This window comes from Coregonus clupeaformis, unplaced genomic scaffold (genome assembly GCF_020615455.1).
Source record: "Coregonus clupeaformis isolate EN_2021a unplaced genomic scaffold, ASM2061545v1 scaf2852, whole genome shotgun sequence".
NCBI classification, from domain to species: domain Eukaryota; kingdom Metazoa; phylum Chordata; class Actinopteri; order Salmoniformes; family Salmonidae; genus Coregonus; species Coregonus clupeaformis.
In genome coordinates, this window is record NW_025536306.1 from 1,250 (window position 1) to 26,715 (window position 25,466).

General features: G+C 42.3%; 1 protein-coding gene across 1 annotated transcript; it reads left to right on the top strand.

Annotated features, from left to right (window-relative positions):
- Positions 1-5,168: 5,168 nt before the first annotated feature.
- LOC121534021 (peroxisomal acyl-coenzyme A oxidase 1-like) lies at positions 5,169-25,184 on the top strand (the record flags this gene model as incomplete). The annotated part of the gene is given in 12 exon segments (XM_045219880.1): positions 5,169-5,329; positions 7,155-7,262; positions 9,163-9,282; positions 9,410-9,525; positions 11,918-12,087; positions 12,603-12,765; positions 17,222-17,412; positions 21,430-21,606; positions 21,884-21,989; positions 22,201-22,344; positions 22,717-22,923; positions 23,273-25,184. Coding segments are annotated over 12 exon segments (1,714 nt in total), but the record flags the coding sequence as incomplete, so codon positions are not given.
- Between the last annotated feature and the right edge of the window lie 282 nt (positions 25,185-25,466).

Below are 25,466 nucleotides of genomic sequence, written 5' to 3' on the forward strand. Positions count from 1 at the left end.
AATATCCGGATATCCGACAAGTTCATGATACTATTCGAATAATGAAATTATTTCAAAACCCCATCCTTAGTGTGTGAGTCATGGAGTACTGCTGCAGGACAGCACGATCTCTCTAGGCAGAGCAAAGGTCACAAAAAGATTAAAACTGTGTCACAGGCTACACTATGTCCTACCTTTTCACTTGTTCAAACTGCCAATTTGCCTTGTCAAATATGTTTAGCCTTAAATAGCCTAACTATAAAAGTCAGATGTTAGTTACATATTAAAGGCCTCAGCCAGGAGCCTATATTTTCTCTTTATAAGCCTATGTAAGTCTCTTCTGATAACATCTATTTCTCAATATGACAATGATGAACAGGTGTGCCTTGTTAAAAGTTAATTTGTGGAATTTCTTTCCTTCTTAATGCGTTTGAGCCAATCAGTTGTGTTGTGACAAGGTAGGGGTGGTATACAGAAGATAGCCCTATTTGCTAAAAGACCAAGTCCATATTATAGCAAGAACAGCTCAAATAAGCAAAGAGAAACGACAGTCCATCATTACTTTAAGACATGAAGGTCAGTCAATCCGGAAAATTTCAAGAACTTTGAAAGTTTCTTCAAGTGCAGTCGCAAAAACCATCAAGTGCTATGATGAAACTGGCTCTCATGAGGACCGCCACAGGAATGGAAGACCCAGAGTTACCTCTGCTGCAGAGGATAAGTTCACTAGAGTTACCAGCCTCAGAAATTGCAGCCCAAATAAATGCTTCACAGTTCAAGTAACAGACACATCTCAACATCAACTGTTCAGAGGAGACTGTGTGAATCAGGCCTTCATGGTCGAATTGCTGCAAAGAAACCACTACTAAAGGACACCAATAAGAAGAAGAGACTTGCTTGGGCCAAGAAACACGAGCAATGGAAATGTGTCCTTTGGTCTGGAGTCCAAATTGGAGATTTTTGGTTCCAACCGCTGTGTCTTTGTGAGACGCGGTGTGGGTGAACGGATGATCTCAGCATGTATATTTCCCACCGTAAAGCATGGAGTTGTTATGATGTGGGTGTGCTTTGCTGGTGACACTGTCAGTGATTTATTTAGAATTCAAGGCACACTTAACCAGCATGGCTACCACAGCATTCTGCAGCTATATGCCATCCCATCTGGTTTGAGCTTCGTGGGACTATCATTTTGTTTTTCAACAGCACAATGACCCAACACACCTCCAGGCTGTGTAAGGGCTATTTTACCAAGAAGGAGAGTGATGGAGTGCTGCATCAGATGACCTGGCCTCCACAATTAAATGTTTTACATTTTAGTCATTTAGCAGACGCTCTTATCCAGAGCGACTTACAGTTAGTGAGTGCATACATAATATATATATTATTTTCATACTGGCCCCCGTGGGAATCGAACCCACAATCCTGGCGTTGCAAACGCCATGCTCTACCAACTGAGCTACATCCCTGCCGGCCATTCCCTCCCCTACCCTGGACAACGCTGGGCCAATTGTGCGCCGCCCCATGGGTCTCCCGGTCGCTGCCGGCTACGACAGAGCCTGGATGTCATGTTGACACTAATGTAAACCCTAAACCTAAAATACACATTCTTATTGGACAAGTTTAGGTAGAACCTCCCCTTTTTTAAACCGAGTATGACCACGAACCTGCTGAGTGGTCCCGTCCAGTCTGTCCATCCGTCAACCTGTGTGTCTGTCCCCCTCTCTCAGCGTGTTTCGGGGCCACCATCACGAGGCTCTGGGGCTGCACTTCGTCATGTTCCTCCCCACCCTGTACACCCAGTGTAACAAGGAGCAGTTCAAGAAGTGGGTCCCCCTGGCTGAGTCTTTCAAGGCCCTGGGCACCTACGGCCAGACAGAGATGGGGCACGGTCAGTCCCATACAGATAATTTATAATAACGATAACGTAATAGCACAATTTATACAACATAAATGCTTGTGCAATTTTTTAAAACTAGCTAGCTAAGTAAGTTATATGTTCGAATTATGGAAGGATCATAGGGAGTCTTAGGGATGGACAGTTGTCGATCCTTGATGTAGGATTTTCTTTTTTAATATTGTTTTCAAATCATGGGGTGGACATTTTGATTGAAAGTGATTCCTTGTAGGTGTTTGACAGATCACTGTAGTTGTTTGTGTAGACAAAATGTGCCCAAACAGTAGGCATAACGCAATAGATATTAGCTAAACTGAATAGCCAAATCTAATATGCTGGATTCAAAATGTCATGATTGCCTGTCTGTTTTCCGAGTCCTCATAACCTGCCCAATACCTTGGAAAAGGTGACAAAATAAACAATAGGACAAAAAAATCGTTAACATTGCGCTTAGAAACAATACAAAAACATTATGTCCTGAAGAACCCAAATGACTCACATCTAGTTTTTAGTTTCAGTCCATTCCTCCTCAACCCCCTTTATTTCCTCTCCTTCTGCTAGTAGTGGCCTATTAGCCTAATGAGTCGTTTCCAAGCTTTTGTCAGCTAATTCTGATCGCTATTAAGTCTTGATTTTCTCCTTACAAATGATTAACCCTAACACTGTAGAATTTTGACTTTTTAATCAAATGAACTAACATTCTGAATTATGCATTTGAGTGAGTTAAAATTCCTATGTGGATGGTTGTAGGTCTAATTGTTTGCCTGTTCGTGAATTAATGACTTGGATTAATGAATATAGGCCTAACTATTGTTCTTGTCTGTCGAAGTCTCAACTCCTAGGGAAGACTCATGGTGTCCTGCCAAAAAACATGCAGTGTGGGTTGATTTTCGGATCCCTGAATATCCCATTGTTAATATGTAAGCAGAAAAATCTGTGCGATGTAAGACAATTTTGGCCAAGCCAGATGTCTCTTGTTGCCAATGTTTCACTTCTATGACGCTGCGAAGTGGACATTATCCACGATCACGTAACCGTGGCATTTCCATGACAATGTTGTACTCTAGGGAGAGTCCAGGACTGGCTGTTCAGAATTTTCTGTGGGGATCCAAGGCCTCCTTTTTCAGAGTTCTGTTCTGGTTCACTTCTTCTTAGCAACTCACTAGCTAGGTTTCCATTAACTTGTCAAGTGATTTTTGTGTCAACATTTTAAAAGTTTGCATAGAAAATAGATACAATTGCCTGCTGTGGTACGTTTCTATTTAATTAGCTTGTGTCAATAAAAACAGCTGGATGTAATGACCTCGCACCTAAAAAGTACTTTTTTGGAAAAACCTAAAGTGTCGAATGAAAATGTAGTGGTCGAAGTGTTTCCATTACCCATTAAGGCAAGTTGCGCATTAATTAATTGGCAACAGCGCTTATGCCCTCCCACCTATCTGTTTCATGTCTCAGGAAGCCCGCTAAAACCAGCATGGATAGAATGCAATAATTTACTAATATTTGCCATATTCTAATAATTCGCATGTGCCAATGTATTTCCACTGTCCGAGCCATGGTGAAACTTGCACTCCTGTAGATCGGAAATAATTGGATGGTGAAACTTGCCAGCCAACCAGAAAAGCAAGGTGTAAGTAATTCAGGCACTCTTGAAAGTCAGGATAATCCTTGTCCTGCAAATAAATATTATTTGGATAGTTACGTGACGACGTCACATGCCCGAGTACCTTCAAATGTATGTGGCAATCAGCATTTATTCGAAAAACACTGGTTCCATCATTTGTCGCAATGAAGAAAGTTCGACAAAATAAATATCCACCCCTGTCGAACTTTGCCGATCTTTAGAAAATGTCTCCTATATCTATTAGTAATAGTTAGGTGGGTGCTTACATTTGTCCTATTTCGCACATTTAAAAGTGTGTACGTATGTGTGAATTGGAAATTATTATTTTTAAGATAATTTTTTACTCCCTCGGACACCCTCAGCGAGTGGGGTCACGGCCATGGATCAGCCATTATTTACAGCGACCCTGGAGCAAAAATGCCGTGCTCAAAGGCACAGTGGCAGATTTTTTTCACCTTGATGTCTCGGGAATTCGAACCAGCGACCTTTCGGTTATTGGCCCAACACGCTTAACCGCTAGGCTACCTGCAGTTTCCGTTACACGTATCGCACAGATGTTTTTTGCCGACATTGCTTTTGTCTAATAATCCTTGGTCAATGGAAAACTGCCTATTGTCTTAACCTTAAATGCCGTTACAGCTGCTTCACCCTTCCTTATAAACTAAAGCAGGGGTAGGCAACCCTGATCCTGAAGTTTTTCAGGCACTTCATGTTTTTGATTTAACCTACCTGGAAGACCAGGTGTGTTGAATTTAGGAAATCACTGAACTGGTCAATTAGCTCAATTGGTCAGGTGTGGTGCATAGTTGGAACAAAATCCTGCAGTACCTGTGGCCCTCCAGGAACAGGGTTGCCTACCCATGGACTAAAGAGTCTGCTTTAAAACTGCAAGTTGCACTGCACTAGTTGGTGGCATTAGCATAGAATATAATGTTGACTTATTGGTTGACATGCATTTGACATTTTACTGCCTCAGGGTTGTGTTCATTAGGGCATGTAATGAAAAAACATTTTACAATGGAAAACTAAATTGGCCATTTCTTAATGGACCAAGTCCAGTTAGTCCCTTCTTGTCAGTTTTCTTCCGTTGGGTGCCTAATGAACATGGCCCAGAGTTTGCCTCACAATTCAATTGGAATTTAAAATGGGTTTTCAGTGAAATGAGAGTACAGGTTACACTGCTTTTGGAAATTAACATTTCAGGCAAATAAATGAAAGGTTGCAACAGTCATGCCTGAGAAGGTTATTTTGTATGAATGAATTAAATTAATCAATATTTTCTTGATTCAAGCCAGGTCTAAATGCAGATGATTCTAATCCGTTCTCCGCAGTCAATTTGCATGACTAGCTCAGTTTATTTTATTTTATTTTTTATTAATTCTTGCACTTTCCCCTCCATCCCTTCATCCATCTATTCATCCATCTATTCATCCATCCTCTACCCCCAAAATATGATTTACTAACACTTCCAATCTCCCATCTTTTCCAACCATGGCTCCATTGTCATGTCCTATTATATGGTCTATTCTATGCCTAAAAATGTTATTTTTTCCTTGGCTATACCTTATTTTGCATGCCCCCCCCATCCTTCCTTTACCCTCTTCCCCCTTCAAACTACCCTCCTATCCCCTACCCCCTCCTCTTGCCCCTCCCCCCTTGCCGCTGCCCCAGCTGTGTGCACCGTGGGCGGTCAGAGCCGCTGGACCTCCACCTGGGAATGTTCCTGCCCACCCTGCTGAACCAGGCCAGTCCTGAGCAGGTGGAAACATTCTTCATACCCGCCTGGAACCTGGAGATCATCGGCACCTACGCACAGACAGAGATGGGCCACGGTAAAATGCTGAACAAACCGTACCTGATCACCAGCCTCCGGTCACCCCCATGCTCTGTGGAGTGGACAAGAGATGCATGCCCACCCTCTTTGACATTTTGAGTCTAGCCACCAGAAAACTCTCACATACTCGTTAGGGAATTGTGCGTAAAAACGTTTCCCCAGACAAAACGTTTGCGTTGTTAAAGGTCCAATGCAGCCGTTTTTATCTCAATATCAAATTGTTTCTGGGTAACAATTAAGTACCTTACTGTGATTGTTTTCAATTAAAATGGTCAAAAAGAAACAAAAATAGCTTCTTAGCAAAGAGCAATTTCTCAAGCAAGAATTTTGCTAGCACTGTCTGGGAGTGGTCTGAGTATGGAGGGGAATACTCAAAACTAGCTGTTATTGACAGAGAGGTTTGGAACTAATTTACTGCCTGATGATGTCACCGGGCATTCCAAAACTCCATCCCACCAAAACAGGCTGACATTTTAGGCGGTCTTTTCAAACAGCTCACTAAAAGGGCATTATCATAATTTTCACAATTTCACAGTATTATTCCAACCTCATAGTGTGGACATATATATAAAACACAGGAATCATATTTGTGACTGCACTGGGCCTTTTTTAAATGATATATATAAAAAAAGGGCTTTTCACTCTGGCCTTTTACTCTAACAACTTAAACCACTAATACTGGCTGGCTTGGAGAGTGCGTGTTGTGGGCCGTACAGCTTCGCATGGCTTCCCTTTGGAATGTGCTCTGCCGCTGGATCTCACACAGTCTTGTTGCCAGCCACGGTGAACGTGCATGCCCACTTGTAAAGCACCCTAAGTGACTTCCTTTCCAAAACGGGTACCCTCCACCGCCTGTCCCTTTTGTCCCCCTTACTGTGTTTGGAAGTACATTGAGTTTAAAGATAGACAACCTACGTCCTTCGTCACATGTATCTTCACTGTATAACTGTAAAAGGGCTGTCAAACGATTAAAATAATGAATCGAGTTAGTGGGGGGGAGAACTGGCTCTATGGATAGAAAGAGCATTTAAACCTGTCCAACAATAATAATAATAATAATAATAATATGCCATTTAGCAGACGCTTTTATCCAAAGCGACTTACAGTCATGCGTGCATACATTTTTTTTTGTGTATGGGTGCTCCCGGGGATCGAACCCACTACCTTAGCGTTACAAGCGCCGTGCTCTACCAGCTGAGCTACAGAGGCTCCACAGAAGACTAACTAACAACAGCTCAGCCAGGTCTGAGTTGATGTAAAATATAATACAGCTATTAGATCTAGCCTAGGCTACTGATCCATGTTCTTCATGAACTAGTCATAAGCTGCTGCTACTAGAACTGGGATTATTTGCTTAAATCTTTTGACCTGATAACTAAAACAGTAGCAAAATTAACAGCATAAAAAATGTCAGGGGTTAACTTTGACAGCTCTAAACCGTACACATATTAGTTATGCGGATTGTAAGAAATATATTATTTTCTTTTGGTTTTGATTCTTTGGTTTTGGTCTGTCAAACACCTACAAGAGTTTTTCCACTATAGAATATAATAACTTTAAAAAAAACTGGTTATAAAACTAAAATGACATAAGCAAAGTAGGCTACAAAGTATACCCACTAGACCCAACAAAGTCTGTTTACTGCTGTAAGAAAAAGCTAAGTTTGAAGTTGCATTATTATTTGAGATTGATGGCTAGTCTTGTGTCAGTTTTGCACTGCATAATATTTGAAAACATCAATGTACTCCTGCCATAACTTAGTGGTAACTCTCTTTCTTTGGTTTTATGTGTTTGGGGGCCTTGGTTTCTTTCTCGTTGTCTAGGCACCCACCTCAGGGGGCTTGAAACCACGGCAACGTATGACCCGGCCACCCAGGAGTTTGTCATGAACAGCCCGACCATCACCTCCATCAAGTGGTGGCCTGGTGGATGTGGGTACACGCACACACTCTAGCTTCAGGGCATGGTCCATACACATACAATCAAACCAATCCCCAGTTAAGTCTGTGGACTTTGCTTCTGAAGAAAACACATCCCACAACATTGCTGAACAAGATCAGACCATTTACTGCTGATTCTCATTGTAGTGTGGACTAGAGACTTAAATGACTTTCAATAGAATTAGATGAATAGTGAGAACTGACATACAGTGGGGGAAAAAAAGTATTTAGTCAGCCACCAATTGTGCAAGTTCTCCCACTTAAAAAGATGAGAGAGGCCTGTAATTTTCATCATAGGTACACGTCAACTATGACAGACAAAATGAGATTTTTTTCCAGAAAATCACATTGTAGGATTTTTAATGAATTTATTTGCAAATTATGGTGGAAAATAAGTATTTGGTCAATAACAAAAGTTTCTCAATACTTTGTTATATACCCTTTGTTGGCAATGACACAGGTCAAACGTTTTCTGTAAGTCTTCACAAGGTTTTCACACACTGTTGCTGGTATTTTGGCCCATTCCTCCATGCAGATCTCCTCTAGAGCAGTGATGTTTTGGGGCTGTCGCTGGGCAACACAGACTTTCAACTCCCCTCCAAAGATTTTCTATGGGGTTGAGATCTGGAGACTGGCTAGGCCACTCCAGGACCTTGAAATGCTTCTTACGAAGCCACTCCTTCGTTGCCCGGGCGGTGTGTTTGGGATCATTGTCATGCTGAAAGACCCAGCCACGTTTCATCTTCAATGCCCTTGCTGATGGAAGGAGGTTTTCACTCAAAATCTCACGATACATGGCCCCATTCATTCTTTCCTTTACACGGATCAGTCGTCCTGGTCCCTTTGCAGAAAAACAGCCCCAAAGCATGATGTTTCCACCCCCATGCTTCACAGTAGGTATGGTGTTCTTTGGATGCAACTCAGCATTCTTTGTCCTCCAAACACGACGAGTTGAGTTTTTACCAAAAAGTTATATTTTGGTTTCATCTGACCATATGACATTCTCCCAATCCTCTTCTGGATCATCCAAATGCACTCTAGCAAACTTCAGACGGGCCTGGACATGTACTGGCTTAAGCAGGGGGACACGTCTGGCACTGCAGGATTTGAGTCCCTGGCGGCGTAGTGTGTTACTGATGGTAGGCTTTGTTACTTTGGTCCCAGCTCTCTGCAGGTCATTCACTAGGTCCCCCCGTGTGGTTCTGGGATTTTTGCTCACCGTTCTTGTGATAATTTTGACCCCACGGGGTGAGATCTTGCGTGGAGCCCCAGATCGAGGGAGATTATCAGTGTCTTGTATGTCTTCCATTTCCTAATAATTGCTCCCACAGTTGATTTCTTCAAACCAAGCTGCTTACCTATTGCAGATTCAGTCTTCCCAGCCTGGTGCAGGTCTACAATTTTGTTTCTGGTGTCCTTTGACAGCTCTTTGGTTTTGGCCATAGTGGAGTTTGGAGTGTGACTGTTTGAGGTTGTGGACAGGTGTCTTTTATACTGATAACAAGTTCAAACAGGTGCCATTAATACAGGTAATGAGTGGAGGACAGAGGAGCCTCTTAAAGAAGAAGTTACAGGTCTGTGAGAGCCAGAAATCTTGCTTGTTTGTAGGTGACCAAATACTTATTTTCCACCATAATTTGCAAATAAATTCATAAAAAATCCTACAATGTGATTTTCTGGATTTTTTTCTTCTCAATTTGTCTGTCATAGTTGACGTGTACCTATGATGAAAATTACAGGCCTCTCATCTTTTTAAGTGGGAGAACTTGCACAATTGGTGGCTGACTAAATACTTTTTTTCCCCACTGTAGCTAATGTTATGAATCCATAGAAGTGTAACGGACTCGCTTTCCCTGTCCATCTTGCTCTCTTCTCCTCTCTCTCTCTCCAGTGGGTAAGACGTCTAACCACGCCATAGTTCTGGCCCAGCTCCACACCCAGGGGAAGTGTCATGGCCTGCACGCGTTCATCGTACCTCTCCGCAGTATGAACACCCACATACCACTGCCAGGTACTGTACACACTGCTGTGCGTGCGTCAAAAATAGTGTGTTTGTGTCTGTTTTCCAGTGTCTGTCTGTGTCTCTAGACTTTGGTGGTAGCCTACTGTCTAGTGAACTCATTCTCTTTCTCTCTCAGGTGTGGTGGTAGGGGACATAGGACCCAAGTTTGGCTTTGATGAGGTTGACAATGGTTACCTGAAATTGGAGAACGTACGAATTCCTCGCGACAACATGCTGATGAAATATGCAAAGGTGAGTGACTGGGCAGTTAAGCACATTTCAAGGAGACACTGTTCTTTTATTCTCTTGGTTATGATTGATTCTAATGCTGTTTCAAAGCTGAGATGTTAAGGTATATTGTATGCAATACTTTCCATTACACACTTAACTTCTTTGAGTTGAGCTACTTGATTGTTTGACCTTACAGTGTATACTTACTAACTGATTGTCCTAGAACTGTATACCACAGACCAGTGGTGGTCGGTGCCGTTTAAGATGAGGGAGGACGATTTTCTTTTATGAGCCTTATTTCTATTACAGCATATTGGATGACTGTCATTCATATTCCATTCACCCAGCTCAATGTAACATCAATAGGTTTAGGCTACTACATGATACTCCACCTTTCCCTATACCCATCATGAGGTTGCTACAACCTAGCCTATGAATGAAAGTTTACAACGTAGGTGCACACATGTCGAGAGATAATTTTGTAATCAAGGTGACAGACAGTGACACATTCAATACCGCCTTGCACACTGTTGCCTGCATCTAGCTGATCTAAGGTGTAATCATTAGTGGCAAACGAGAGTTTCTATTGGACAAATTCAGGTATGTTTATCCCCGTTCCTTTTGCTTCCGTTTAAGAAACATTTTTCAACAGAATCGGTGGAATGAATACACCACTGATCACACACAAACAGTTCACTTTCATAGCAGCCACATACAAAAAGCATGATCACTTTGCTTATTGTATTCCTTCTCACATATTCGTCTACATAGCTACTAGAACTAACGCTTTAGTAAACCCACTACAATCATGCAGTAAGTACAGTGTGCAGTCAGCAAGCAGTTTAACAGTTACACCGGCAGGCCCCAGTGGCAATAAATTAACTTGACTTGGAAGAGTTCCAGTGTTGGATAGCCAGAGCCAGCTAGCGAACATACAGTGAGGGAAAAAAGTATTTGATCCCCTGCTGATTTTGTATGTTTGCCCACTGACAAAGACATGATCAGTCTATAATTTTAATGGTAGGTTTATTTGAACAGTGAGAGACAGAATAACAACAAAAAAATCCAGAAAAACGCATGTCAAATATGTTATAAATTGATTTGCATTTTAATGAGGGAAATAAGTATTTGACCCCTCTGCAAAACATGACTTAGTACTTGGTGGCAAAACCCTTGTTGGCAATCAGAGGTCAAACGTTTCTTGTAGTTGGCCACCAGGTTTGCACACATCTCAGGAGGGATTTTGTCCAACTCCTCTTTGCAGATCTTCTCCAAGTCATTAAGGTTTCGAGGCTGACGTTTGGCAACTTGAGTTGATGCCAAAGAGCTCGATTTTGGTCTCATCTGACCACAACACTTTCACCCAGTTCTCCTCTGAATCATTCAGATGTTCATTGGCAAACTTCAGACGGCCCTGTATATGTGCTTTCTTGAGCAGGGGGACCTTGCGGGCGCTGCAGGATTTCAGTCCTTCACGGTATAGTGTGTTACCAATTGTTTTCTTGGTGACTATGGTCCCAGCTGCCTTGACATCATTGACAAGATCCTCCCGTGTAGTTCTGGGCTGATTCCTCACCGTTCTCATGATCATTGCAATTCCACGAGAGATCTTGCATGGAGCCCCAGGCCGAGGGAGATTGACAGTTCTTTTGTGTTTCTTCCATTTGCGAATAATCGCACCAACTGTTGTCACCTTCTCACCAAGCTGCTTGGCGATGGTCTTGTAGCCCATTCCAGCCTTGTGTAGGTCTACAATCTTGTCCCTGACATCGTTGGAGAGCTCTTTGGTCTTGGCCATGGTGGAGAGTTTGGAATCTGATTGATTGATTGCTTCTGTGGACAGGTGTCTTTTATACAGGTAACAAGCTGAGATTAGGAGCACTCCCTTTAAGAGTGTGCTCCTAATCTCAGCTCGTTACCTGTATAAATACACCTGGGAGCCAGAAATCTTTCTGATTTAGAGGGGGTCAAATACTTATTTCCCTCATTAAAATGCAAATCAACTTATAACATTTTTGACATGCGTTTTTCAGGATTTTGTTGTTGTTATTCTGTCTCTCACTGTTCAAATAAACCTACCATTAAAATTATAGACTGATCATTTCTTTGTCAGTGGGCAAACGTACAAAATTAGCAGGGGTAGAATCCGTTTCTGTTTGAGCCGGGTGTTTGAGTAGGCTAAACTAGCTAGCTGCATTCGCTAGCTAAGTGAAAAAAATACAATGACAAATAGCTAGCTCACTCTCTCTCTCTCCACCTTCATTTAAAAAAAAAATAATGTTTGTTCAAAGCTGTTCAGCTATTGTCTTTTCTCTTTCTTTGAGTCAACTACTCACCACATTTTATGCAGTGCTAGCTAGCTGTAGCTTATGCTTCAAGCACTGCCACAAACAGTATATATTCTCCCCACCAGGTGGAGGCAGACGGTACATACGTGAAGCCTCCCAGTGCCAAGCTGACCTACGGCACCATGGTGTTCATCAGGTCCATGATCGTAGGGGAAGCGGCCCAGGCCCTCGCCAAGTCCTGCACCATTGCCATCCGCTACAGCTCCGTACGGCACCAGTCTGAGATACGCCCAGGGTAAGTCGTAGCTCTGGACACACCAGGGTGGTGTCGATTAGGTCACACTGTAGCAAAACGTTTTGAGACAGAAATCGAAAATGAGTGATTCTTATTGTACAGGTGCTACTTTCCTGTGTTTATGTTTAGGTGAGTTTTCATCCGTTTGGTGCCTAATGAACATGAGCCTGGATATACACATTTACTAAAACATACATAAATAGTCAAAGGAATACAAAAATACTCTTACGTATACTTACACACATCCATACACAAGTAACACACTCAGACACAAACAAGAATAGGAAGCAAAGTACTATAACCTTTACCATTAACTAAATCTATACTCTACTACTAATATTCTAATTGTTCTGAGAGCTGATGTAGAAAGACGTTATATAGAGTTTGGGTAGATATTAGGAAGCGTTACTCATATAATATCTGTATCTCAATGTTCTTCAAAGACTAACACATGATAGCAAGCGAACCATTAACCTTATATCTAAGTCTATATTCTTATTGTGTTGTTCCTCCAGAGAGCCAGAGCCCCAGATCATGGACTACCAGACCCAGCAGTACAAGCTGTTCCCCCTGCTGGCAACAGCCTATGCCTACAAGTTTGTGGGTCAGTACATGAACCAGGTCTACCACCGCATCACTGGAGACATCAGCCAGGGAGACTTCAGTGAACTACCAGAGGTACATACAGTAAATACTAGCCTGAAATCCAGAACCTGTTTTGCTAACATTCCACGCCTTGTACTCCGTGTCATGCTAAACAAGGAGTGACAAGGAGTGGAATGATAGCTAAACAGACTGGTACCCAGGCTAAGTAAATACCTCCTCTTGATATAGTACATGGTACATGACGCAAGAAGGCTGGCTATGGCCCAGAGTTTTTCCTAACCACGTGACCTGACCAGGAAAAAGGGGAAAACACTGCACTCACTGAAAATAGTCTTGAAATGTTTCATCCAATTTAAGCGGCAGAAGTCTAATAGAGGTGTTTTGACAACAGGCTTCGTCTGTGTTAATTATTTAGTCTAAGACATTGGGGGAGGAGGGAGGTGCTAAGCTGACATATGGAATTGTTTTAAGATGGTCATACTATGGATCATTTAGCTATTTTATTTGGAATTTTAAACAATTTATTTGATAAAATATTGAATTTGGTCTTTACTACTGAAGCCCATAGAAACACATTGAATAACATTCATAAATGGCAAAAAGGAAAGTAAAAAAAGAAACAAGGTTTCGAAGTGTCTGTCCTAAATCTTTTTTATTTTTACACATATTTAACCCCTTTTTTTGGTTAAAACCGTTACTGGTTACCTTAAGACGAGTTTGTAGCCCAAACGGTTCGGACGCTACCGAACAGAAGTTCACATATCGACGGTACCGACTTCAGACGTGTCTCCTGACACTTGTAGGGGTTGTAGAGCAAAACGGAGAACGTGTTCGTGAGAGTCTCCCCTTTCCATAGAGTGGTTCGGACACTACAGACGTTTTTGTGAGAAGACCGATTTTCGTGATGTCTCATGGTCTGACAAACACCGCTCTAGCTAAGATGGAAACGGACTTTAGGGAACTTAAAAAGGAGAACAACCTTCTGAGAGAAGCCTTACTAGACATCCAAACTAGATCAATGAGAGAAAATCTAGTACTTACGGGTATTCAGGAAAAAGAGGGAGACGTAACTGAGAATATTGTGAAGGACTTCTTTCTTACAGCGCTGCAGATTCCACTCGAGGCTGTCGATAAAATCCAACTCGAACGTGTACACCGTTTCGGACAGAGGACAGAAATACGAGCATCCAATCGTTGCCAAATTTGCTTTTTTTAAGGATAAAGCAATGGTTTAAAGCCTAGGTAAAAGACTTGCTGGCACGAAAATAGGCATGAATGATCAGTTTCCGAGGGAGATTGCAGAAAGGCACAAAGTTCTGTATCCAATCTTTAAGGAAAATAGATTAAAAGGGAAACGTGTTGCACTCGTTGTCGATAAACTGTATATTGACAACCAAATGTTCTGAGACACAAAGATTACTCTATGGCTATTCTGAAAGTTCTAATATAGGAGTCGAATAATGGAACACCCAATACTGGCCATGATAGGGATTGTAATATTAAAGAACATGTATAGTATTTTATAAAAGGATAAGACGATATAACAAGAAAAGATAAGAAGCAGAATAATACATCTTCAAATACAACTAATTAGAACATTGCATTTTTGGCAGGCAATTGTTGTTTTGGCGGACGGTTGTTGTGGTTGGTCCTGTGTTCTCCCTGGCGTCCTTTCCCCTTGCTGCAGGTGTGGGATGCAGGCGCATACTCGGCCCCTATCCTCCGCAATCAGCCATGTGGAGTGCGTTTTTGTGTTTGGAAAAGTCTGGCGTTAAGTGAGTGAGAGGGGAAATGGTTGCATATCCCAGAACCAACGGGTGTCTATGAGCAGGGGTTGTGAGAGGGAGCTTTCAATTTTGTGTAGATGAGGGATATACATTTTTAAATATAGTATACATCTAATCTATTTTTTTATTGTCCTATCATAATGGAACGATCCCCAACCCTATATATTGGACACCCACCTGAGCGACCCATACACCAAAGAGAAGTTCCCATCTGTTTTATGGACCAGCTGTGAATTGCCTATATGCAGCCTAAACAGAGAAATAAATGTGGTCAGAGACCTACTAGAGCAGCACCGCCCCCTCAAGATTCTGAACCTGCCTGGCAGGGTTGGTCCTACAAAGCCAGAGCCCCCGATGGGGGTTGAATCGAAGTGGTTGTTTGCAGAAGTGGTAGTTGCTTGTTAAAAATGTAATGTAATACAATGGCAATTCGGGTTATAGGTTAAAATCCTACGCATGAATGCCGACATTATTACGCACATTAATTGATAATGATGGAAAATAAGATATGCAAGATATTTGAATCGATATTTTTTTAATAGCTAGATAAATATATTGAGGTGAGAGCATTGGAAATGCTTTTGGCGGTTGACCTGCTTCTGTTTTGTGGGTGGCACTATGTGATGTTTTCGATGGATGGGTCCTGGCCCCTCGGGGGCATAGGGATCCGGGGGGACAGGGGTGGTATGCTGATCACTGGGATGACGGCCCAACTTGGGATGGGGAGGGGTTTTAGTGGGGAACAATTGGAGGGTTATTTAGTAACATTGCAAATATCATGGTATAGCTACAGTGGGGGGAAAAAAGTATTTAGTCAGCCACCAATTGTGCAAGTTCTCCCACTTAAAAAGATGAGAGAGGCCTGTAATTTTCATCATAGGTACACGTCAACTATGACAGACAAATTGAGAAGAAATAAATCCAGAAAATCACATTGTAGGATTTTTTATGAATTTATTTGCAAATTATGGTGGAAAATAAGTATTTGGTCACCTACAAACAAGCAAGATTTCTGGCTCTCACAGACCTGTAACTTCTTCTTTAAGAGGCTCCTCTGTCCTCCACTCGTTACCTGTATTAATGGCACCTGTTTGAACTTGTTATCAGTATAAAAGACACCTGTCCACAACCTCAAACAGTCACACTCCAAACTCCACTATGGCCAAGAGCTGTCAAAGGACACCAGAAACAAAATTGTAGACCTGCACCAGGCTGGGAAGACTGAATCTGCAATAGGTAAGCAGCTTGGTTTGAAGAAATCAACTGTGGGAGCAATTATTAGGAAATGGAAGACATACAAGACCACTGATAATCTCCCTCGATCTGGGGCTCCACGCAAGATCTCACCCCGTGGGGTCAAAATGATCACAAGAACGGTGAGCAAAAATCCCAGAACCACACAGGGGGACCTAGTGAATGACCTGCAGAGAGCTGGGACCAAAGTAACAAAGCCTACCATCAGTAACACACTACGCCGCCAGGGACTCAAATCCTGCAGTGCCAGACGTGTCCCTCTGCTTAAGCCAGTACATGTCCAGGCCCGTCTGAAGTTTGCTAGAGTGCATTTGGATGATCCAGAAGAGGATTGGGAGAATGTCATATGGTCAGATGAAACCAAAATATAACTTTTTGGTAAAAACTCAACTCGTCGTGTTTGGAGGACAAAGAATGCTGAGTTGCATCCAAAGAACACCATACCTACTGTGAAGCATGGGGGTGGAAACATAATGCTTTGGGGCAGTTTTTCTGCAAAGGGACCAGGACGACTGATCCGTGTAAAGGAAAGAATGAATGGGGCCATGTATCGTGAGATTTTGAGTGAAAACCTCCTTCCATCAGCAAGGGCATTGAAGATGAAACGTGGCTGGGTCTTTCAGCATTACAATGATCCCAAACACACCGCCCGGGCAACGAAGGAGTGGCTTCGTAAGAAGCATTTCAAGGTCCTGGAGTGGCCTAGCCAGTCTCCAGATCTCAACCCCATAGAAAATCTTTGGAGGGAGTTGAAAGTCCGTGTTGCCCAGCGACAGCCCCAAAACATCACTGCTCTAGAGGAGATCTGCATGGTGGAATGGGCCAAAATACCAGCAACAGTGTGTGAAAACCTTGTGAAGACTTACAGAAAACGTTTGACCTGTGTCATTGCCAACAAAGGGTATATAACAAAGTATTGAGAAACGTTTGTTATTGACCAAATACTTATTTTCCACCATAATTTGCAAATAAATTCATTAAAAATTCTACAATGTGATTTTCTGGAATTATTTTTCTCATTTTGTCTGTCATAGTTGACGTGTACCTATGATGAAAATTACAGGCCTCTCTCATCTTTTTAAGTGGGAGAACTTGCACAATTGGTGGCTGACTAAATACTTTTTTCCCCCACTGTGTGTGTGTGTGTAAATTGGCAGCCCCTTACACATATGCGAGGGGAAAAAAAAGAAAGAAAAAACATATGGGGGATTGGAAGTGATGCAGACAATTACATTGATGGAAGTTACAATCTATCTGCAATATTAAAGCTGATCTACCCCCTAAAAAAAACAATGTTAAAAAACACCGCTCTAGCTCTGCCACCTTTCACTGCAGATGCGGAAGTGCGACACTGGCGGATGCGGTGGATTGAGACACATCCAATGAAAAAAACAGATATCTCTAGCTTAAACTTACCCTGTGCCCATCCTCTACCATCCTGTGTCAATATAACTGTACCCTGTGCCCATCCTCTGACCTGTGCCCAGCTCCATGCCCTGTCCGCGGGCCTGAAGGCCTTCACCACATGGACGGCCAGCGCGGGCATCGAGGTGTGTCGCATGGCGTGTGGCGGGCACGGCTACTCCCGCTGCAGCGCCCTCCCAGATATCTATGTTAACTTTGTGGCCACGTGCACCTACGAGGGAGAGAACACCGTCATGATGCTGCAGACCGCCAGGTAGGTACACACATGCAGGCGCAAACACACACACACACACACACACACAAATATAAGACACAGATGTGACACAAACACATAGACACACACCCTGAAATGACACATTCTTTCCTCGCTGAATCAAAAACATCAATTAGTCACATTATACAGCTCACACAAACACACATTACAATGTATTCCAATACTTGCAAATCAGGGCAAATACAATACCAGTCAAAAGTTTGGACACACCTACTCATTCCAGGATTTTTCTTTATTTTTACTATTTTCTACATTGTAGAATAAAATTCTACAAATAGCCACCCTTTGCCTTGATGACAGCTTTGCACACTCTTGGCATTCTCTCAACCAGCTTCACCTAGAATGCTTTTCCAACAGTCTTGAAGGAGTTCCCACATATGCTGAGCACTTGTTGGCTGCTTTTCCTTCACTCTGCCGTCCGACTCATCCCAAACCATCTCAATTGGATTGTGGAGGCCAGGTCATCTGATGCAGCACTCCATCACTCTCCTTCTTGGTATAATAGCCCTTAGGTGTGTTGGGTCATTGTGCTGTTGAAAAACAAATGATAGTCCCACAAAGCCCAAACCAGATGGGATGGCGTATCGCTGCAGAATGCTGTGGTAGCCATGCTGGTTAAGTGTGCCTTGAATTCTAAATAAATCACAGACAGTGTCACCAGCAAAGCACACCCACATCATAACAACTCCATGCTTTACGGTGGGAAATACACATGCTGAGATAATCCGTTCACCCACACCGCGTCTCACAAAGACACGGCGGTTGGAACCAAAAATCTCCAATTTGGACTCCAGACCAAAGGACACATTTCCATTGCTCGTGTTTCTTGGCCCAAGCAAGTCTCTTCTTCTTATTGGTGTCCTTTAGTAGTGGTTTCTTTGCAGCAATTCGACCATGGCCTGATTCACACAGTCTCCTCAGAATAGTTGATGTTGAGATGTGTCTGTGACTTGAACTCTGTGAAGCATTTATTTGAGCTGCAATTTCTGAGGCTGGTAACTCTAATGAACTTGTCCTCTGCAGCAGAGGTAACTCTGGGTCTTCCTCAGAGCATATGAGCGGAGTGGAGCGGGAGCGAGCGTGGAGCGTGAGCGGACGGATTTTGAACAGAGCGCAGAGCGGCATTTTTAAAAGGACGGAGCGTCGCCCTATACATTTACATTTTAGTCATTTAGCAGACGCTCTTATCCAGAGCGACTTACAGGAGCATTTTAGGGTTAAGTGCCTTGCTTAAGGGCACATCGACAGATTTTTCACCTAGTCGGCTCGGGGATTAGAACCAGCGACCTTTCGGTTACTGGCACAACGCTCTTACCCACTAAGCTACCTGCCGCCCTATGTCCCGCTCCAATTTCGCTCGCTCACACCACGAGTCTGAAGCATGCTCAAGCCTGACCCAGAATCCATCTGTTTAATTTAATGTGTGTCGTCCATGAATTTGTATTTTATAGAGCGAGAGGAGCAGCAGCAGCAACAAGAGAAAGGGAATTCAAAAGTTTATTCACTGCACGCAAAGGCCCAACCATAACAAGGGAGAGAAAAAGAGAGCTGGATGTAGCATTTTTTGAAATGATTTTCATGGACTATGAACCGCTGAGTAAAGGAGAACGCGAAGGGATGCAACACTTCGCCAGCGCAGCTCAACCGGGCTACACCCCCCCAAGAAACTATGATAAATAAGTACTTTACTTTGTCAAATTTACATCTGAGATGCCCCATTCACATGCTTCAGCTGGCGATCAAAAACGCCTTTTAACGAGCACGACAACATTAATAGGCTGTTAGTGAAAGTCGGGCACCTGGTGAAAAGTGTACGCAAGAGCACAGAGGAAACCGACCAATTAGGTGTCCGCCCCACAAATGCCTGCGCCATTCGATGGAGCAGCCAGCTGCGGATGATTCAGTCGTTCATCCGGTTGTTCCAAAAAAGACCCGTTATGGCAAAACAAACTCAAGTCTAATGTTGCTAACATCACCCTGAATCAAGTACGGCAGCTGACGCACCTTGTCAGTGTGCTGACACCACTAGCAGATCTCACAGACAAAATGCAGAAGGAACTGGGGAACCTGGGGATGATCCTCCCTGCTGTCACAGAAATCAAATCCCTGCTCACCGATTACACTCACGCTGCACTTCCAATGGGCATCGCTGCTTTTGCAGAAACATTGGCAAACAACGTGTCAATTCGCTATGGAATATACTATACTGATTAACATCTCATTTTAGCGTCAGTGTTAGATCCCCGTTTCAAGACAGAATGGATAATCCGAGATGAGTCTGTACGCAACAAATTCGGGGAGATAAAGTAAGGCTGTGGTTTAAGCTAAAAGTGAAATACATGCAGATTTTGTTCATTTTTTTGAGTGAGCGGGGGGCGATTTGAGTGGAGCGCGATGCAAACTGCGTTGAGCGATAATGAGCGGACTGGCCTGATGTGGCTTTGAGCGGGAGGAGCGGAGGGGTGAACAGCTCCGTGAGCGAGGAGCTGAGATTCTCACCGCTCCACTCCGCTCATATGCTCTGGTCTTCCTTTCCTGTGGTGGTTTTATCATAGCGCTTGATGGTTTTTGCGACTGAACTTGAAGAAACTTTCAAAGTTCTTGAAATGTTCCGTATTGACTGACCTTGATGGACTGTCATTTCTCTTTGCTTATTTAAGCTGTTCTTGCCATAATATGGACTTGGTATTTTACCAAACAGTGCTATCTTATGTATACCCCCATACCTTGTCACAACACAACTGATTGGCTCAAACGCATTAAAAAGGAATGAAATTCCACAAATTAACTTTTAAGAAGGCACACCTGTTAATTGAAATGCATTCCAGGTGACTACCTCATGAAGCTGGTTGAGAGAATGCCAAGAGTGTGCAAAGCTGCCATCTAGGCAAAGGGTGGCTATTTGAAGAATCTCAAATATAAAATATATTTTGATTTGTTTAACACTTTTGTTTACTACATGATTCAATATGTGTTATTTCACAGTTTTGATGTCTTCACTATTATTCTACAATGTAAAAATAAAGAAAAACCCTTGAATGAGTAGGTGTGTCCAAACTTTTGACTGGTAGTGTAGGTCTAGTATTAAAAAGCTATTGTGTGATATTGTGCCCTGCACATCAAAGGTAGTAATTATCAACAAAGCATCGATCTAACTGTCTACTGGTTTTTGGGAGTGTGTTCAGTTAAGCACTGCCAAGTGTGAGGTGTACAATGGAAAGTAATTGAATGGGAGTGACTAGGACCAAATCAATAGGTGTGTATGAGTTTTTGTGTCCTTAGAGCTGGGTGTTCAACCGCATTTTACTATATACCTGTAATGATGCACGGACTGGTTTGGATTTGTACCTTACATAATTGTATATCAATGTTTGGTTAAATGTAATATAAATGTAATAACTGAGTGATGAAACTTGAAAAATGATTGCAATCATCCGTTCTTACCGCCAGTAAGAGCATGCTTACAGTTGAGAACTGATCATTTTCTAGGAAGAGCTTTGGGTGCGCACATGTAATTTTGTGCCATGAATAGGCTAGTGCCTGTGAGGCAGTGACGGTGCCAAAAGCGCCTTAGAAATTGGCACAATGCCCCTTGTGGCTAAAGTAAGAACTGCCATGGAATCCATTGAAAATACATGGTCAAAGACAAAACTGATATTTTACCGTGTGAAAATGATAACAAATGAGTGAAGGAAATTGATGAAAAGGCTGAAAATTATTTTTGGTTTCATTATATAAAACAATCAGAAGAGAGAAAGCCCCATTAAAACCACGTAGAATGTATTTGTTGCCACCCTAGGGTCATGCATTACTCATGAAGCATATTTAGAAGTTTTTATTATTCCAAAACACAAAATACCGTCAATTACCGTGAGAAAGATATTGTGATATAATATGTTGGCCCTATCGCCCAGCTCTACTTTGTGTTCTTGTCTGTGTGTGACCTTTGACCCTATCCACTGTCTTCCTCACTTGTTTGCATCCCCCTCTCCCCAGGTTCTTGATAAAGAGCTACCGGCAGGCGTCGGCAGGCCACCAGCTGAGTGGCATCGTGTCCTACCTGAACGAGTCAGAGCGTAGGCTGCAGCCCCAGACTGTGTCCTCCCGACCCACTGTAGTCAACATCAATGACCTGGCCAGCCTTGTGGAGGCTTACAAACTACGAGCTGCCAAGTAAGTGGGCCTACAAACTCACCAAAATGTAATAGTAATAGATTGCATTTAGATATTTGGTCTTCACTAAATATCAAAGGCCTGTACATTATATGGCAGAGACTTTCAATCAGAGCAATGTATTAGTTGGTGCCAGGCAATGCAATGGGTTGCGCTAAAACGTTCCACCAGTCCAGCAAACCAGCACACAGCTAAATGTACTTGTACTCTATGGACAGTCATGCATCAGTTTCTGTTTAACGGTGTCCTATGTCAATGCCGCTCTGTGTGTCTTTAGGCTGGTTGAGTTGGCAGCTAAGAGTATTCAGCAGGAGCTACAGAAGAGGGTCAGTCAGGAGGATGCCTGGAACAACAGCGCTATAGACCTGGTCAGAGCCTCTGATGTAAGTCACCTTACCAACCTGGGATATGGAATGTGTTGTTTTTTGGGAGGGAGCCACCCACAGTAAGGAAAAAAATAAATACATTGTTGATGTGAAATGCTAAATTTGAACAACAAACTAAATTCTACTCCTTTCCTCCCTCTTTTTCCTATCTCATTCCTCCTATTTAACTCTCATCTATCTCTTCTCCTCCTCCCCTCTCCATCTCCAGGCCCACTGTCACTATGTGGTGGTGAAGCTGTTTGCAGCTAAGCTGGGGGAGATAGGAGACACGGGGGTGCACTCTGTCCTCAGCACCCTGGCCCTGCTCTACGCCCTCCAGGGCATCCAACAGCACAGCGGAGACTTCCTCCAGGTAACCACCACCATGGCAACTGTCAATCCCAGACTATCTCCCAGGGGGGAAAACAGGACTACATACATACTCTAGTACTATGTTAATATGTGAATTTCAATGCGACCATAAATGGGTCCCATATTAAGTCTATATTCATTTTTATAACGTCATGTATGATGTTTAAAGCAAGACATGGTTTTACACTCTTGTACTTGTATCACTTAGAGTAAGAAGATAATCTTCCTTTTATAACTTTCCGATTTGTTTGATTTGATCCTACATATAAAGGCTTTACCTCGTTTTGTCATTACATTTGAACCTATTATTGTCTATTGAGAACACATTCTCTTTAACAATAACGACCTGACAATAATTCCTTCCTTACTCCAGACTGGTCTCCTGAGTGGGCCCCAGCTCTCCCAGGTGTCCCAGCGTCTGAAGGAGCTTCTGGCCCAGCTGAGGCCCAATGCAGTGGCCCTGGTGGACGCCTTCGACTACCGCGACGAAATGCTCAACTCCGTCCTGGGACGCTACGATGGCAACGTCTATGAGCACATGTTCGAGTGGGCCCGCCGCTCGCCTCTCAACAAGACAGAGGTCAGAGGGCCTTAAAAAAAGAGAGACTGAGATGAAGAGAATTAATTTACAGTTAATTTTATGCTTTTTTAATTTTTTTATTAAGAACATGAATAGGCCATTTGTGAACCATTTTCAAGCATCTGTTTCAGATAATGAAACGCCAAATTGTCTCTGTGTTCATTGCGTAGTTTGCCTACATAAAGATGGCTATCTAATGAATGATTTGCTGTAGTAGTAAGTATTTTGCAGAGTAACCTTGTCCCCAGGCTAATTGCTACCGACAAAGAGAGAGGGAGCCGGTGGGTGGAAGAGACTACCTGCAGAGTATTCAAACTGACCCTCCTTCCCTCACCTCTCTCTCCTCTAGGTCCACGAATCCTACCACAAGTACCTGAAACCCCTGCAGGCCAAGCTGTGAGATGACCCCTGAGACTTCACCTTTGACCCCTGACTCTCACCTGACCCCTCCACTACAGGGGACAGGAAGCACACTAACAACACTAATCCAGCTGTGGGACCCCATCAAGGCCGCCCATCCACCAATCGGAAGGGCTCATTCCACCCGCCCCTTCTTTGTTTAATCAACCACAGGTGGTGAACATTTTTAAAGAGGAACCCATTGGAGAGCAGCCTCCTTACCCCACCTCTACTGATGTGCTGCTAATGAATCAATCATTCTACTGGACTTATTCAACTAGCTAACTAGACTCATAGGTATTTAATTTGAGTTTTATATACCCCATGCCAAGTTAATGGATTGAATCCAAGAATCGAAGGTCTGAGAGAACATAAGAAAGAGAGGTAAGAAGGAGAGGAAGCAAAACTGTAGTTAGCATGCGAGGTGGCCTAAAGATGAAGGGGTTTTGATGACTGATCCTTGTGATCTAATCAAGCTCTTTGGATCATGTACATTGCAAATCTCTCGATTTGTTGAGATATGTTAAATCCCATTTTAATCTGGATGATTTCTGATCATGCATGTCACAGTATTTGATGCTAATGTACTGTGGATGGGTGTCTGTAGTAGTGGGTGACGGGTCAGTTGTGGTTTGCAATGAACCAAGGTGTGCATGTCTGTCTGTCTAGGTGTGAGAGAGTTTGTGGTTGTGGGGTAGTGACTGTGATTAGTGAATAATGAGTTGATGAGTAAGCTATACCAGAGTGTGATTCTGATACTAGTGATTTGAGGAAAGGGGCCTTTCAATTCTTGCACTTAATACAAACCACTAGTATAAATGCATGAGGATCTTTTCTACCCATGTGGGGCTTAATTACCAAGAAATTACATGAAAATCAAACTAGCTTGATGAACAAGGTCATATTCATTAGGGCACACCGTGGTAAAACGTCTTGCAAAGGAAAGAAAACAAGCGGTTCTTATTGGACAAGTCCGGGTAGGTCCCCCTCTGTTTCAGACAGTTTTCTTCCGTTTGGTGCCTATTGACTATAACCCTGATGTGGCATTCGGAACAAGTACATTCTTCAACACAATGAAATAAGTATTTTTATACTCGATTACTAACTGTTGATTGTACTGCTGTTGGCTTTTACAGTATGTTGCAGATTGATACATGATTGATAGTTTCAAATGGAATGAAACAGTAATTACTCTTTGTGGGAGAATTATGTGCCTGCGGAATTTGTTTTACTTTAATGGAGCTAACATGTTAGTATTATCACACTTGGTTGATGTGTATATTTTTGATTGAAGAATATGCTTTATCAATTTGTTTTGTGGATTTTCGTAGCAATTTAAGGATGTATGATTATTATTTCAATGTACTTACCGAATTGTTGTTTAACTAATTTTTGTGATAGTATTAAAAATCCATTCAGACTGAATATGTTGTTTTTAAACATTTTGTTAATTGAATTTTAACTGAAAGTGAATCATTTGTCATGCTTAATGATTTTAGTAAAAAACTGGAAATATTAAAAACTATCAAGATGTTAATGGTTTCCTTCAACTATTCCATAGACTGCCAGAAGTAACCACTAGATGGTGTTATGAAATCAGATATACTTTTTTCATAAATCAGAGCCATGTTTTTTTCATAACATTTTTACATTTTATTTCAGTGGCATATAGATTTAGGAGAACCAATTCTACAAATGGATGGAGGATAAATGATTGAGTGTAATCATTCATAAGATTATGAAGGGACGGATTATATTAGCACATTAGTTTATAACACTGCAATGAATCTGATTCAGAAAATATTACCTTTTAGAAAAATTTATCTGTACTTTTACAATAAATCAATGCATTCTATTTAAAACCTTTGGACATTGTTTCTCTTGATGAGATTATTCATCTGGAATAGTGTTAACTCATGCATGGGTGGAAATGTCAAATGTGCTCTCACTTTTCCTTTCCATATATAACTATAGCAAGACAGGTTACTTTCATGTTAGTTTTCTTTAGCATTTTTGGGAGGGATTATTTTTGCTTGGAAAGTATCATGTCTCCCTTATTGCGTCATTTAAGGGTGTCAAGCTTCGGGACTCAAAGAGCAACATTATGAAGTTATATTTATGCCCTTTCACAAACAACAAGCATG